Raw genomic sequence first — 15988 nt, forward strand, 5'->3', positions numbered from 1 at the left:
TTGACGTTCCGCGATATTATCCCAGAAAGAGGCAGTGATCTACCAGCGGCCAGAGTCCCGGGCCGTTTCCGAGGACACCGGGCCAGGTCGCGGGCAACGCCCGAAATATGCGGGGTAAATCCTGGGGCACCGTTGACCGGTCGCCGCATTGCTCAAGTCCGTGTACGCGATTGTGCTGGGGCGATTATTGTAGGGCTGAAAGCAAAGTACAAAAGAACTGGCAATCCTGACTGAAATCGACAGCTTGGCTAGTCAGACCCCACAGCCACGATGCCGCCTCATCGTTTTGGTCTCACGATACTGGCTTTGGCCGGTGTCATAAGTGGTGCATCCAGCTTGCAGACTTACCCCATACCCGATGAGGTCAAACAGTCAACTTCTTACACAATCAACGTACGCAAGCCAGATGGAGAGTGGCAACCGGTATCTACATATCTCGTGAACCTCCATGAGATCAACATCACGACCGGATCTGCGATGGTCCACCCCAGCTCACTGGCCATGTTCGATTTTGATAACGACGTGGAAATCTCAGTCACTTACAATTCTGGAGACATCACGATTCCTCGCATTCGGCCAGACTCCTATGATATCACTCCGAACAGTCAAGGAAACTCCCTGAGCTTCAATCTGACCAAGCCTACGGATATCCTAATTCAAACCACCAACTCAGTCTTTGATGTTCTGCACATAATCACCAACCATATTCCCAAAGGCCTCCCGTCCAAAGATGATCGAAGCATCATCTACTACGGCCCTGGTTATCACACGCTGAACTCGACTCTCAATATCACCTCCGGCCAAACCCTTTACCTAGCTGCAGGGGCAGTTCTGAATGCCGCTGTTTCTCTTGATAACGCCACTTCAGCATCCATCCGCGGCCACGGTATACTCTACCGCACACCCGTGGGAGCCATATCAGCACAGTGGTCGAAGAACATCACCATCGAGTCCATCACCGTCCTCAATCCGACTCACTACACTTTCAACGCTGCTGAAGCAGAAGACGTGACCATTCGCAAACTTCGCTCCTTCAGTGCAACTCAGTGGGGCGATGGCATTGATCTATACAGTAGCAAGAACATCCTTATCGACGGAGTCTTTATGAGAAATTCGGATGACTGTGTCGCGCTGTACAATCATCGCAATGACTGGTACGGCGACAGCGCCAATATCACCATCCAGAACGCAGCTTTGTGGGCAGATGTGGCACATCCTATCAACATTGGCACCCATGGTAACTCTATCAACCCCGAGACCATGTCAGACATCACAATCCGTAACATCGACATCATGGACCACCGCGAATTTCAGATGGGATACCAGGGCGCCATCGCAATCAACCCAGGGGACAGCAACCTCGTTAAAAACATTCTGATTGAAAATGTTCGTGTTGAGAATTTCAGAATGGGCCAGGTCATCACCATGATGGTGATGTACAACCAGAAGTACAATACATCACCTGCCGCGGCATCTCCAATGTTACTATCAGGGATCTGGTGTACACTGGAGAAAACGCAAACATGGCTATAATGACTGGTTTTAATGAGACTCGTAGCGTTGAGTTCGTAAGGTTCGAGAACCTTGTCATCAACGGATTGAGAGTCAGTGACAGCATGAAGAAGCCCGGTTGGTACATGACTGCCGACTTTGTACCGATGTATGTAAATGAGCATGTGCGGAACTTGACCTTCATCTGAGGTCTCTTATCACCATGTGACCCAATTACATTTGAAGTTGATAATAAGATTCCCCTCAGCCAATACCCGAGACTCAGTCGCTTAGTAACACCCTGTGAAGGTTCATAGCCAAACTCGAGAGGAGAACCTAAAAGAACGGCATTTCCTGCTCCGCCAATTTGTTCCAGTGCCTAGCTCTAAGAGATGAGTATGGTTATATAATGCTCCCTCGACCCCTGGGCAGCAAAACCCTCTTCCTCAGTGCTAACCTGTGCTAAAATTGGTTACTCTTGTACAATAAAACCGCAGAATTCTGGCATGATGGGAGCACCAACGACTTCCCGTTCCAGCTCACCGACGCTCATTGTCCAGCCGTTCACTCCGTCTACAAACGTCTCTCACTGCTTCGTGGCCATCTGCTTTGGTCAGCGAAAGGTCCTCATTCAGAGGCCGGACACCTGGCACGACCTTCAGCAAACCGTTTGCAGACTGCTTGATATAGAAGATTCACACATATTTCGTCTGTACATCAGATGGAAAGATACGGAGGTGGAGCTTGTGAAGAACTCCTTTGAAGTGTTGAGTGAAGGCCATATGATTTGGGTTCGATTCCCAGAAACAGTTCTCATTCACATATTGGACGCCCGAGGTAAGTGGCTTCTGCTATCCGATGACAATATTTCTCACTTCTCATTTGTAGGTGACAAGTTTGTGATTGACAGTTGGGAACCATTTGGTGGGCTTCTTCATCGGTATGGAAATATGCGAAATTGCAACAAGCCTGGTACGTTTATTCTCACGCATGACGACAAAACAATCCGAAGTTTTGATACGGTCGAGTCGTTGGGGTTGCCTTGTGGCATGATTGAGCTTAAGAGGAAAGACACAAATTACAACCTCACAATGTAAGGGGCTCATAGCTTCAATCAGCAGTCACAAACTTGCCACCAAGATATTCTGTTCGCATGCGAGTCAAGTGCTGTATGTTGAGACCCTTTGCTCCATGAGAAGTCCTAATGCAATTATTTCGTAGCTCTTAAAAGGAAAATGTGTTTCCAATAAAGACAGCACCAGCGACATCAACTTAGTTGGAGAGCATCTCACAAGTTGTTCTAAGTGAATGGATAGCATCTTCGTCATCTTATGATGCTTCCCTCTTCTTTAGTTGTCTCATTTGAACCTATTCAATTGGAAGTGTTTATCAATAGATGCGGATAGGGTAAGTGATATCTGTCACATTCTGCAATCAAAACCCTTTGATATGATTCTGCGAGCTATATTTCTTCAGATATCCATCCTAATACTTCTGCTTTCAAAGGTCAGTAATCGACGTCGCAAGGGATTCTTCCTGGCTGACTAAACCTTGGACATTATCCTTGAAAAAGTGCCTGGGGAATAATTCTTTTGTGCCATCGACAAGGCCCCATCATGACCAGGCAAACTCTCCATCCTTCGACAAGATGTAATAATTCATAACTCCCACGGCGAACTCGCCATGTTTCTTCATAACCCACTCCATCCTCTCCCTCGTTCGCACATTCCCCACTTGATTTCCAACTAACCGGCATACAATATCTCGCATCGCAGAATGCGTCTCAATGGTGTCGCTGTACAACTCATCAACGACAGCAGGAAACTCGTCTGCGACCTCCCAACTCAGTTCCGCCGATCGATAGAAGCGCTCTCGAGCCAGGAGCTTGAGGGCTGGCACGTCGTACTTGTCGGCCATGACGTATAGACGCAGGTGCAGGAACAAGTCATCTCGAGCGCCGTAAAGCTCCTTCTTTACTAGGGTCACTACGTCGTCGCCCGCTCCTTCGGGTTGCGATAGCTTTTTGTTGATGGTGTCGTCTGCGTCGTCCGCGAGCTCATCGGCCACGTTCTCGCCGGAGAATTCATTGTATTCCTCTTCCGGCTCGATGCCCGATGGCTGTCTCCTTATGTAGCCAGGGTCGAACCCCGAGGAGCCGGAGAAGCTCTCATCGTCGGTGACGCTAGTCGTATCGTCGCCGCTGCCATCCAGGTTCTCAGCCGAGTGGCTAGGATGTCTGGAGCTGGTGGATGTCCTTCTTGGGACCTTTCTCCCCCTGCGGGGATCTTCTACACCAATCGGTGCGTCGAGTTCATGGGCAACCTCGTCAGGCTGCAACAGCGAAATCGCAGCCGGCTTTCCGAGCATCGGCATGACTCCATCGTCGTAGTTTCCCGTGTAGAGAAACTGAAGCAAGCGCCGGAAGATAGAGGGCTCATCGTCTGGTAAGTCGATGGTTCCTGAGGCGGCTTCCTATTCTTTTTTGTCAGCTCCTATTCCTAAAAGAGTGAGTTGAGTGGCTACCTTGAATGAGGCGGAGAATGCCTTGTCGAAGAAGGACGACTGAGGGCATGCAATAGCCCGATGGGCCTTGAAAGTGCTGCCATTGCAGGTGATGATCATGTCAGCATACTTCTCGGAGAGAAAGAGCCCAGAAAGCGCGGTGAATATGCACGTTGTCCGCAGATCGTCAACGGCTTCGCAGGGCTCGCGCTCGTATTCATCCTCCTCCACAGGGTCTTGCTTGGCCTTGGCGTCCTTAGTCGGTGGTGAACTTTCCACTTGGGGCGCCGCGGATGCCATACTGAAGAGCTCAGCGCAGTCTCGCGCTCAACGTTATTGTCGATTCATAGAATGTGTGAAAGGAAAGGAATCAGCGGGCCACGCTGACAGGGATCGAATCAGGTACAGGGGCAGGTGGAGATTCATCAAACGGGCTGGCTGCCGGGCCGTCTGCATTATTTGACGGGCCGCAACAAGCTGTCGTCGTTCTGCAGCTGAGAATAGCCATCGTCGACTTTGATCGTCCATGAAAAGGTACAATTGGATTCGGCTTGTTCCTTGTTATTTCTTACTAGATTCCACCGTTGACTACCTAGGCTGCTCTACTGATATGGAATTTTCAGGTTGGAATCCAAAAGTAACCCCATAGAAAATGGGAGGTGGTTCTGCCTGATACCAGCTCTCAATGCTAACTGAGGGTATCTTTACGCGAAGCTTTCTTTGGTCAGGATTGTGAGTAAAATACAATGTTCTTGGCGCATGTCTCCTTCATCAATTCCCCAGAGCCATTGCTGGATGCTTCCATGCGGCGGTATCCACGACACATTCAATCCCAAAGAACCTCTGGTTGAGTAATGTTCCCTCCCTTATCGGCAACTTTGGAAATCTTGAGAGAGAAGCTCAATGGCAGCTTCTTGCTGCTGCTCGAAAAGTCCTCAATCGCACTTGATCGTAGGCCACATAGGGACAAAGAGGAGCTCCATGAGCATGCTTCCACCAGTTGCCTTCAGGGCCTCAGGAGTGTCAAAATCCTCAACTAGTACACCGTTGTACAAGAGCGCAACGTTTCGGGGGCGAAACTTCTCAAGTACCTTTCCCAGCGGGCACCAGCTGTCGATTAGATAGGTGTGCTCCATTCCGACTAGAGCGATTGTGTGTTAGATGGAATCAATGACAGTGGGTGGGATTCGGAGGACATACCATCCTTGACCCGGACTAAAACGGTCTGCGCGACATCGACACGAAAAGAGTCATGATTGGCGACTAGGCAGAAGCAGTTCAGGTCAAGCTCAACTTCCTTCTCCATCCAGCTAGGAGTGAAATGGATTCTGATTCTCTTGTCATCGGGGATGTAGAAATGATCGCGAATGGCTCTGTCCAGCATGGCGTATTTGGTCGGCTTCGGGATCACGCGGGTTCTGGAATCGTGGGAGATGGTGATGAAATCCCGGTTCGTCGGTAGATGGGCATCGCTGGCCTCTTTCTTGATGTAGTCTCCCATGACCGGCGATGGCTTAGTATTTCTCAATACAATTTGTTGCGATGTCAGGAGCGAAAATCCTTCGAGTTGTGGAAAGTTCGAGGCGAGGGCGGTTGGGTGGGGATGGAATAAAAAAGGCAGCCTGGAGGTGCAGGTGAAGAAGGATTCAGACAAGACGACCTCCTGCCTCAGAAAATTTTGCAAACATCTGGGTTGAATCCGAGTTCAGGTATCTAGGCAATCTCGCTTTCACGAACGGTGACCCGGAGAGATTCCAAGTATTGGGTCTCAACTGACGAGGAAAGAGAGCACCTTCGCAAGTTCCTGTGCGCACCTGAGAATGGAACGGAGCTTCACGTTACAGCTTCGAGGAGATACAAAGAACAAGCGCTAAGTCTGGGAAATGAGGCACTATTTTTGCCCTTGGTTCCTTTTTGCAGCAGGCGTAGAAAACCTTTGGCTTCTCTGTGTTTCTGAAATCCAAGACGATGGGACGCTCTTTGTGTATCAATAAATTCTTCGATGTTAGAACTCAAATTAAATCTATAGAGGCTTATCAGATGAATTATAACTTAGATCGCATTATATCGCAAGGCGAGTGGACATTGCATATATATATCGTCGGACGCATTTAATGTAGGTTCAGTGCAGCGATGTGGTCTTAATGCAAGCGGGCCCCTGACAACTCGCCATCAGACACCGGAATATCGGCCTTCGTGCCGCATGCCAGCTCATCCCAAATTATCGGAAATTCGATTTTCTTGGTCACCTAGGTGCCCTTGCCTTGCTTGATACGTGAGAGCCTCATCTAAGTCCCTTCAATTTGATCTCCATCACGATGTTTCTCCGAGCCGAATGCCGAAACCGGCGCTAAGTGGGCCCCCAGCTTGACCTCAATCAACGTCATCCCGAATATCGCGACCATGCCGACAACCTCAAACCAAGCTTGGCACATTGTTCTGGGTAAGCGCACCTGCATTCTCCAACCCTCCGATATCATATCTGCTCGCGCAACAACCCCAGCATCAAGCCTGTTCTGCAGCCTCTCCCCACCCGTTTCGCCGCTGTAGGCCTGTTCAACTCACCGAACTCAACTCTCTATGGTTTTGCCGACATCTGCTTCATTGACCGTAGAGCTGATTGAGTTGTTTTGAGACGAAGGTGGTATGGCAGACTCGGTCCAACAGTTTCCGAGCACTCCGAGTGCCTCGGAGACCACTTTGAAGGATATCCTGCGATCTCGCCAACGCATGCAAAACGGTGTTCGGGGCAACCCCAAGTCATGCCTACCATGCCGTGAACGCAAGGTCAAGTGCGATAAGGGACGTCCATGTTTGACCTGTTCAAAACGAGGTCATGCGGATCTGTGCAGCTACGAACCACGCACATCCCTTGGGGCCAGATCCCCCATTAGGTCCAGGACGCCGCATCCGCCGACTCGCAGTCCGGAATCCGACCGCAATCGGCACGATGTACCATCGTTCTCAACTTCAGATGCATATCAAGACCATATAAACGCCAGCCCAGGCCTCAATGCCGCTGCTTCTCCAAATACAGGCGAATCCTCGAGCCACAGGACTGCGGTGACAACCAATGGGGATACCACTTTTCTAGCCGACAATTCAGTGGTGAACATGGCCCGTCAGCGTTCTCCTCGCTCACGAGATGATCCGGCCCGTCAGTCGGCTTTCGAAACCGGCATTCTGCCACTCCTGGGGATCAGCGACGACACAGCATCGTCTGCGATATCATTCAGCTCCTTGCCAAGTGACCAGGAGATTGTCCGGCTGTTTGAGGTATTCCGGCAAAGAGCCCATCCGTTTCACGTCATCACGTACGATCTGGATAATATTGAGGCGAGAGCTTGCGCTCTTGTCACGTCTGGGCGTGTTACGGCCTCGGAATGTCCAGAAGACCCCCGGTGGCTCTGCCTGCTCCATGCGATTCTGGCGACTGGTGCTCAGTTTTCGGAACTCTCATTTCATAAAAGGCTGGCACTGTCGCAGCAGCACAGTGAGTCGTACATTTTCTTTGGTGTCTGAATGTCTGCATTGCTCAATCTTCGTCCCACTTCGCTCTTGACCTGACAACCTACAGCAAAACACGCCTTCGACCTTCTCAGATGCACCGACTATCTCGCGAAGCCAACTAAAGAAGCAATTCAAACCTTGCTTCTTCTTGGAAATGTGTTGCAAAACGACATGAAACCACAAGCAGCATGGGTTCTAGGAGGAACCACAATCCGTCTCGCCCAGTGCCTCAGCATCCACAAGAAACCCGACCGCTTGGTGCCTGCACTGATCCCTCCAGAAGAGGCCAAGTATCTGAGGTAGGCGCAATTATCCACGATTCTCTGACGAACCCAGCCTCACCAACTACAGATTGGCCATCGTCTGGCAAGATGCTCTTCTGGCACTTGCTTTCGGTCGACCGCCAGCGTCTCATGAGATGGATTTCGAAGAAGACCTACTACCTCTCACAAATCCTCCCATCAATGGCAAAATATCGTATCTGGAAGCAATGAACTGGCTATGTCACGTCACATTACGTCATGTATCTTCACGAGAGAGCCTTCCAAGCCAACCGCTGGCCATGCTTGATGACATGCGTTCAGTCGAGATCTCCCTGTCACCACACCTCACTGATCCACAAAAAGGGAAATCAATTCGCGAACTGCAGGAGTTTTACGCTTTCGAACTGCACAAGAACTTCGTCGTATCTACTCTTTGTCGACCGTTCATTTCTAGCTCTAACGCTAGGCAGCTCGATGATGCTGACCGATCTGTCATTCTGGAACAGTTTCGAGACTCACTCCGGCGCAGTGTTCGAGCATACGTCCGATTGAGAACAATTACGGGCCACGCGAGACGTTCTTGGGCTTTCATTCATAATGGGCTCACTTCAGTCTTATTGCTCAGTCTGATGCGTGAAACGAGGTACCTACCGGAGACGCGGACCCTACAAGACGAGATGATCACAAGTCTCTCGGATACTGACCCAGATTCGATGTCTGATAGTTCGGGGCATCTATCCGACACTCTGAAGAAGGCACTAAAAGCTCTTCAGACTCTTCAGCGTTTAGCGGATCGCGACTTGACCTCCCGAGGTCGCAATGAAGATGCGGTTAACACAAACGATGCACCACTGGAGAACAACTCTGATCAAAACCCAGCTCAACAAGGATATCAAGATAGGTGAGTTCTCATCTGAGGTGACGTTGAATATAGAAACTGACTGTGTAGCTTCTGGAATATGGGTACGGACGACTGGTCCTTTCCTTTCAACTTCGACATGTCACCTCTTGGCGCCTTTGACTACATCATGTCAGACCAGAATTTCTCTGGCGACTCATTTCTGCCAATCATCTAAATATAATTAAAAGATCCCTATTAAAAGCCCTTTGGCTTCATGCCGAATGAGAAACGCATTTATCTTGCATCTGGCAGGTGCTTGCCGTATTTGCCTGCTGTGTATCATCATACGGGGGACTAAGAGACCTCCTCAGCATGAGGCAAATGTTGTTACAGTCATTGGTGGTTTAGTTAAAAGGTCTAGCACCAGGATAAAGACGCACATGCCTGAAGGCACTGGATATGGTCTTCAACAAAGCATGGCATCAGTATTAAGGTCCCAGCTCGTTCCCTATGGAAATCTTTGACTTGTCTAGCCAGCGAAAGGTCTATCGTTTATCTTCTATTGTCTAGTAGTGTCTACAAAGTTCTAGAAAACATGCAATGTATCCATCTTTGACACTTCACTTCCTCTCCGTGAAACCCATCGCCTCCCACTTTTGCAAAACCTTCTCTTGCACCTCAGCGGGGAAAGATTCCTTGAAGTCCGCAGCCTCCCAGTCCCTTCCGGTGGTGTAGTCCGTAGGCATTAAGCAGTCCGACACGACCTTTCCTCCAGTGTGCTTGTCCCCATTTCCGTGAGACATGTAGGGAATCAGCGGGAACCCGCGGACCTCCTCAAAGTGATACTCATCCAAGCCGGGACGGCACCTCGTGCAGAACGCCCAGATGACGTCCTTGAAGTTGTACACGTCAATATCCTCGCCAACGATGACGAGGCGGTGGATTGTGTAGCCGACCTTGTCGTTGAAGACAATATCACCGATAGTCCTGCAAAAGTCCTTGGCATTGGTCTCCATTGCCCGCAGCTTCTCGGTGTCGACTTGGAGAGCGACCCATGTCACCTGAGACTCGAAGGGTGAGAAGGCTTCCTTGATGGGGACGCCCTTGGACTTGAGGAGGAATCCAATCTCGGCGGCGGCGAGGGGTCCGATCATTGTGTGCTTATCGTGTTAGTGTCTGATTGGATACATAGAGGGAGGCAAGGCTTACTGTCTCGTCGGTGAGTCTACCGCAGTTGGAAACGGGCAGAATAGCGTCCTTTCGGTGTGTGATGCGATCGACTCTGTACTTTGGCTGGGGTCTGGCTTCGCCAGGGAAAACGTATCTGTCGTCATTAGCGAAGTTCACATGCCAGCCCTTGACCATCGGTCACTTACCCGTGCATTTCGCCAAATGGTCCCTCGGGCGCCGTCTCCGTCGCAGAGCAGACACCCTCAAACACAATCTCCGAGTTCGCTGGCACGTAAAGGTCATTGGTATCACACTTCACAACTTCCAACGCCGCGCCACCGAGCGAGCCAATGTACTCCGCTTCTGACAGACCTCCAGGCAATGGCATGCTTGCAGCCATGATTGCCGCCGGGGGCACGCCAAACACCAGCGCCCACGGCATATCCTTGCCCTCCTTCTTCCACATCTGGTGGATCTGCCAGATATGTTGCGGCTCGATGATCAGACCAGCCAGGTGGTTCTTATCGTGCACCATGGCGCGGGCAATGGACCAGTTCGTCCACTTCCCATCCGGCGACTGCACGATGTGCATCCCGTATGTCTGGATATACTTTCCGCCATCGGACTGGTGCAACATCGGGGCAGGAAGCTTCGTGAGGTCGAATTGGTCGGGGGTAAGGCGGAACTCCTTGCAGGAGCCTGACTCGACGACGATGGGAGGGATGGGCGTCGTGGTCTTGGCGGCCACCATCTTGTCGAGAATCTCCTCCATGCTCGAAGTAGGTGGAAGACCAAGGTGACGCGCCAGACGGCCGTATCGCTGCGAGGGGTCGGCACGAAGGGAGTTGGGCGCGCCGAGGATGCGCCAGAGGCCGTTGTCATCCTGGCCCTTGAGCTTGTTGAAGAGTGGGGCGCGCTCGTCGCTTTCAACGACCTTGCGGATGATGGCGCCGACTTCGAGGTTGGGGTCGCATTCTTCGTTGATCTCGACAAGGTCGCCGTCGGCTTTGAGGGCTTCCACGAAGGAGCGGAAGTTCATGTGTGGGAGGTCTTGCGGGTTTGTCGAAGACATGTAGTGAGATTGTATGAAGTTTTGATTTATAGATGTTCTTTGAAATGATGAAGATGTTGTGATTTTACTTTATGATGATGCTGACTTGCAACAATACCACTGACGCAGCCAAGCATCCATCATTTATATCTCGTGGTCATCTTGATTGCGGATGCCGGCAAGGAGGGAAGATGTGGGGCCGAACTCGCCGAGAGACTGAAGTGCGAGGCAAGGTCCACTCCGATTTCCCCGAGATCATGAGATTCCCCATTACGAGCAAGTCCAGAAAGCTTGATTGGCCTTGGCTCTCGCGCATGATGTTCGATGATGCCGATCTTGCGGGTCTCGGACTTTTCGTCGTTCGAGGAGGTCACTACCGGCTCTCCGAACGAGCGCCGGTGAATCCTGATAAATATCCAGGACCCCATCACTCTATCGGGACATATCCAGCAGAAGTCAACAAATATCCTCAAACACATAAGCAAGCCCCTTCATCAGCTGCAATTATTCAATCTTGAAGTATAATTTGGTACACATATGCTCATCAAGTTTTTGAATACTTTCTCAACGCCCAAGCAGCAAATATGAGAGACACCTACCCCCGCAAAAAGATCATAGTCGCCATCACCGGCGCAACTGGCGCGCAGATCGGCATCCACATCCTCCAGACCCTCCGTCGCCTCAACGTGGAAACCCATCTCATCATCAGCAAGTGGGCCGCCGAGACAATAAAGTACGAGACAGACTACACCCCTTCCGCGGTGAAAGCCCTCGCGGACCACGCCTACAGCGCCCACGATCTCGCCGCACCGATAGCGAGCGGGTCCTACCGGGTAGACGGCATGATTGTCGCCCCATGCTCCGTCAAGACGCTGGCCGCGATCAATGCAGGCATCTGCGACGACCTGATTACACGGGCGGCCGACGTGTGTCTCAAGGAGCGGAAGCGGCTGGTGCTTTCGGTGCGAGAGACGCCGTTTAGTGAGATTCATCTGAGGAACATGTTGGAAGTGACGAGGGCTGGGGCGATTATTGCGCCGCCTGTTGTGGGGTTCTATACGAAGCCATCGGGAATTGATGATATTCTCAATCAGATGGTAGGGAGGCTACTAGATTTGTTCGATTTGGATTCGAGGGCGTTTGAGAGATGGGACGGGATGGGAAAGACGTCGTCTAATTGATAAACTAGAATCTGTATGATATTGTGCCATTAGAGTCAAGCAAGAGAAAAGCTTTGAAATTGATACCCGTTGACTTGTCTTGCGGATGTGACACGGGCGGCGCATTTGAAGAATCATGCTATCGAGGCCCATACACCTAACTAACCGGGAAGAGAACCTATGTTATTCTTAAATAGTTTACCGCATCTTAATAATTCTACTATGCTCATCACCCTCGTCGTCCCCCGTAGTCCCTGTTCCTATCCATATCCTTGTCCCCCCTGCTGTCGTCTAGGTATGCCCGCTACCCGCCTGAATAGCAGAAGTCTACTTAAAACGCCGATGTTTGGCCACAATATGTATCCAGACCTGCGAACAGTTGATCCCAACCATATGCCGTTGATGTGTCTCCTGTGATCCCATTCCACAGCCCATCCAAGCCAAGATCATCATTTAACATCCCTACGTAATCAACGCCAAAGGTCATGTCTCCCATATCCAAGTATTTACCAAAGGCCAGAGGGCCGTCCTGGGTATCAGGAAGAGCGGGCTCGGGAGCATGCTCCGATTCCGACCCTTCAACGTCGTCGACACCTTGGATCCGATACTTACGGAGCACGCAGGCCAAATTCCGAACTAGCCTCGCCGCAACAGCAGACTCTTCTCCCGCCGATGCTAGAGCACGACAAGCATGTGCAACTTCAGCATGTGTCTCTGCTGTGGCATCCGTGATCGCTCCATCGCTTGGCGCATCTCCTCTCTGCTGATCGCGACTGGTGTCGAAGCCTGCGTTCAAAGCAAGAATGGTGCATGCCATGAACATGTGTCCTATGACACATCCCAGCCGGCGGCCCATGGCTCTTGCATTGTATGCACGAATGGGCTCTCTCTTCTGTGATCCCTTCAACAAGCGGATGGCAATCGACAAAACTGTCCGGGCCGACTTCAGGCAGATGTCTCGTGAGCGCTCATAAGCTGCGTCTTGAGCATCGTGAAGCAGGAAAGGTCTGTGCAACCTGGCACGTCTGGAGTGGAAGCCGAGCAGCACGACATCTCTCTGGAGGTGGAGATGTGGAGGCGCATCAGGTGAAATCGGACCGTCGGGACGTAGGAACTCCGGGAGCTCTGCGAGGGCATCTGCGAACAGGCGATCAAGTTGGGCGACTTGATCGTAGTTTGTAATCTCTGCATCAGGAGCGCCGGGTGTTCTGGCATCGATGATGGAACGGGTGATTTCGGCGAGCTGGATTCGTCGGAGAAAGCATGAAATTCCCGTCGCCGTATCCGATGGATGGTCGATGTTTTCGTCGGCAAGACTGTTGGCGTCGTCATTGATGTTACGGGGGTACTTGACGTTCATCTGTCTCGGCTGAACGCCGTAAGTCCCATCCGTTGGCCCTCCCATGAGACCAAGCATCCTAAGAACCATTTCACTCACGTTGAGGCCATGCCGTGTGAACGTGGAGTCAAGGAACTTCGCTGTCTGCTGCCTCTCATTGATCGTCACTGGTCTTGTCGATGAGCGGGGTGGCGAAGGCTTCCGAGAGCCCATTACGACAGAGCTAACGTTTCGGTTTTCCATATCATCAACGTGACAGTCAAACGTTATCAAGGCTTGCTCCGCGGAAGGTCCGTTGGCCGCAGTGGGCCCGGAGCCGAATACAGCCTGCTCCAGCCTCCGGAGCCGGCCGAGAATGGAGTCATCGTTCTGCGGGCTTTGCACTGCAACGGCGGGGCTTTCTATACGTTAATAATGAACAACGGCGGGGCTTTCTATACGTTAATAATGAACAATTTTGTGGAAAGGCGGATCTCACCTTGAATTTGCGGCTGTCTTTGGCGGCGTTGGCTGTCCGGTGCAGGGCAACCCGCGCATGAGGCAGCTTGAGCAAGGGTCCCCACGGTCGCACTTCAACTTCTTCTTTCGGCACGAGTCGCACGAGACCTGCGGCTGCCGCCGCCGTTTTTGAGGCTTTTCCTGTTGTGACGCTGTGCTACGCTTCATCATTTCAATGGGCTGTGGCCGGATAGTGAAAGAAGTCAGCCAAGGACGATGGAAATGCTGATGGGAAGTTGAGACAAGGACGTCCGTGGATGCTCTACGGAGGATGAATCGATCTCCGCGGATTATCCGCGGCTAAGCTAACGCTACCTCGCTACTGCGCCCGATTAGCACATTGAGCACTCACGCGATGCTTGATTTAAATAAGTGATATCGCCATCATGAGAACTTTTCGGATTAATCACTAAGAAGTTACAATCAGCTCAAGAGTTATTTGGTGCCTTCATCACCAAATCATCATGAACGCACTTCGGCCTCCGCTAGGTTACGACAGGTGTGTGTGCCTTATTCCCGGATCGTTCCCGACACCCTTGCCCACTAACACGGAGTCAGTTTCCGGTCATGGCTCGCTGTCTTCGGTGCAGCTCTCTCACTCTTCTGCACAGTTGGCTTTCTTAATGCCTTCGGTGTTTTCCAAGAATACTACCAATCGTACTTTGATAAGTCCGAATCCGACATATCATGGATTGGTTCGGTCTCTATTTTCATTCTGTACCTCTGCGCACCCGTGTCCGGGATGCTTTGCGACAGGGTCGGCCCCACGGTACGGACTTCTTTAGCATCATTGAATGCCTCTGAACAGGGTACTGATATCCTCGAAGATCCTCTTGTGCGTCGGTAGTATCGGGCAACTCCTCGCACTGTTCATGACATCTCTATGCACGGAATACTATCAAGCCTTTCTGGCCCAAGGCGTCCTTCTCGGCGTGAGCATGTCCCTCATCTTCTGCCCGCCAGTCGCCGTGGTCTCCCGTCGCATGCCCCACCGCCGTGGTCTAGCTCTCGGCCTCACCATCGGAGGCTCCTCCATTGGGGGCATCATCTGGCCGATCATGCTTGAACAACTTCTCAACCATCGAAAAATCAGCTTCGGCTGGACAATGCGAGCCATCGCGTTCACCATGATTCCATTACTTTGCATCGCATGTCTAACGGTCGTCGATGCACCCGCTGTCAGATCCCCAGTCTCTCCCTCTGAGCCCGCATCCGATAGCAACGAAAAAGCTGACCAGGCTATGGCCAACGACACACAATCTGAAAAGCAAACGGATTTTTCCGTTCTCAAGAACAAGTCTTTCATGCTCTTGTGCGGCGGGCTTGCAATTGGGTACTTTGGTCTTTTCACACCTCTCTTTTACGTATCGGCCTTCGGCATCGCCCAGGGATTGACTTCCTCCACTGCCTTTTATCTGCTATCCGGACTCAATGCCGCCTCTTTCTTTGGCAGAGTCATTCCGGGCCTCATTGCAGATCGTTACGGACATTTCAATATGTGCGCGGTCGCAACTCTTTCTGCCGGAATTGTCGGGTTTTGCTGGACGGCCGCCACGACTCTCGGCGGCCTGGCCGTGTGGAGTTTGGCGTATGGCTTTTTCTCCGGCGTATGGTATTCCCTATTGGAAGTTTCCGGCAGATTCACTGACTCGTTGATCGCCAGGCTGTCATGAGTTTACAAGGAGCATGTGTCGGCAAGATTGCCCACCACCGAAGCCAAGGTCTCGCGGTCGGGTTCATGATGGGATCCATATCGGTGACGTGAGCTATTCTTCAACGCCTCAGATCTTTCGTAAATGCTGATTTTTGGATATCCAGTGCACTTGTTGGCCCACCAATCAGCGGCCAAATTCTCAGTCATTCAGGATACCTGGCATTATCTATGTGGACAGGCGCAACGCTCGTTCTTGGCGCCGTGATTCTCGTGGTCGCTCGGCTGAGGTTGAACCGCAACATTTGGGCAGTGATTTAGAATATTGGCCATATGGTTCGGGTTGCTTTTGGAGAACAAAAGGAGCGCAATACCCAAATGTGGCTGGGCAATCATCAACGGCGCATCATATTTGGTTTTGTAGACTGCTGGGGTTTAAGCAGAGATCACGTATGTTGCTTGATTGGGGATCATTTAGACAAATGTACCACCTTAGTATTTCTCGCCTATTG

The 15988-nt window shown here is 51.3% G+C and overlaps 5 protein-coding genes across 5 annotated transcripts; 2 read left to right on the plus strand and 3 right to left on the minus strand.

Moving 5' to 3' along the window:
* Window positions 1-270: 270 nt before the first annotated feature.
* COL26b_010010 (uncharacterized protein) lies at window positions 271-1700 on the plus strand (the record flags this gene model as incomplete). The annotated part of the gene is given in 2 exon segments (XM_053182722.1): window positions 271-1481; window positions 1493-1700. The coding sequence occupies 2 exon segments, from the start codon at window positions 271-273 to the stop codon at window positions 1698-1700; spliced, it is 1419 nt and encodes a 472-aa protein (XP_053033356.1).
* A 1405-nt stretch (window positions 1701-3105) lies between these two features.
* COL26b_010011 (uncharacterized protein) lies at window positions 3106-4293 on the minus strand (the record flags this gene model as incomplete). Its single annotated transcript, XM_053182723.1, has 2 exons — window positions 3106-3963; window positions 4015-4293. 2 exons carry the CDS (start codon window positions 4291-4293, stop codon window positions 3106-3108), a joined length of 1137 nt encoding a protein of 378 aa, XP_053033357.1.
* A 635-nt stretch (window positions 4294-4928) lies between these two features.
* On the minus strand, window positions 4929-5494 carry COL26b_010012 (uncharacterized protein; the record flags this gene model as incomplete). Its single annotated transcript, XM_053182724.1, has 2 exons — window positions 4929-5134; window positions 5194-5494. The coding sequence occupies 2 exons, from the start codon at window positions 5492-5494 to the stop codon at window positions 4929-4931; spliced, it is 507 nt and encodes a 168-aa protein (XP_053033358.1).
* A 3733-nt stretch (window positions 5495-9227) lies between these two features.
* On the minus strand, window positions 9228-10816 carry FDC1 (Ferulic acid decarboxylase 1; the record flags this gene model as incomplete). Its single annotated transcript, XM_053182725.1, has 3 exons — window positions 9228-9767; window positions 9817-9931; window positions 9984-10816. The coding sequence occupies 3 exons, from the start codon at window positions 10814-10816 to the stop codon at window positions 9228-9230; spliced, it is 1488 nt and encodes a 495-aa protein (XP_053033359.1).
* Window positions 10817-11412: 596 nt separating this feature from the next.
* PAD1 (phenylacrylic acid decarboxylase) lies at window positions 11413-12628 on the plus strand (the record flags this gene model as incomplete). The annotated part of the gene is made up of 2 exons (XM_053182726.1): window positions 11413-11809; window positions 12471-12628. The coding sequence occupies 2 exons, from the start codon at window positions 11413-11415 to the stop codon at window positions 12626-12628; spliced, it is 555 nt and encodes a 184-aa protein (XP_053033360.1).
* Window positions 12629-15988: the final 3360 nt, after the last annotated feature.

Source organism: Colletotrichum chrysophilum (assembly GCF_026319265.1).
Source record: "Colletotrichum chrysophilum strain AFK26 chromosome Unknown scaffold_102, whole genome shotgun sequence".
In the NCBI taxonomy this organism is placed as follows: domain Eukaryota; kingdom Fungi; phylum Ascomycota; class Sordariomycetes; order Glomerellales; family Glomerellaceae; genus Colletotrichum; species Colletotrichum chrysophilum.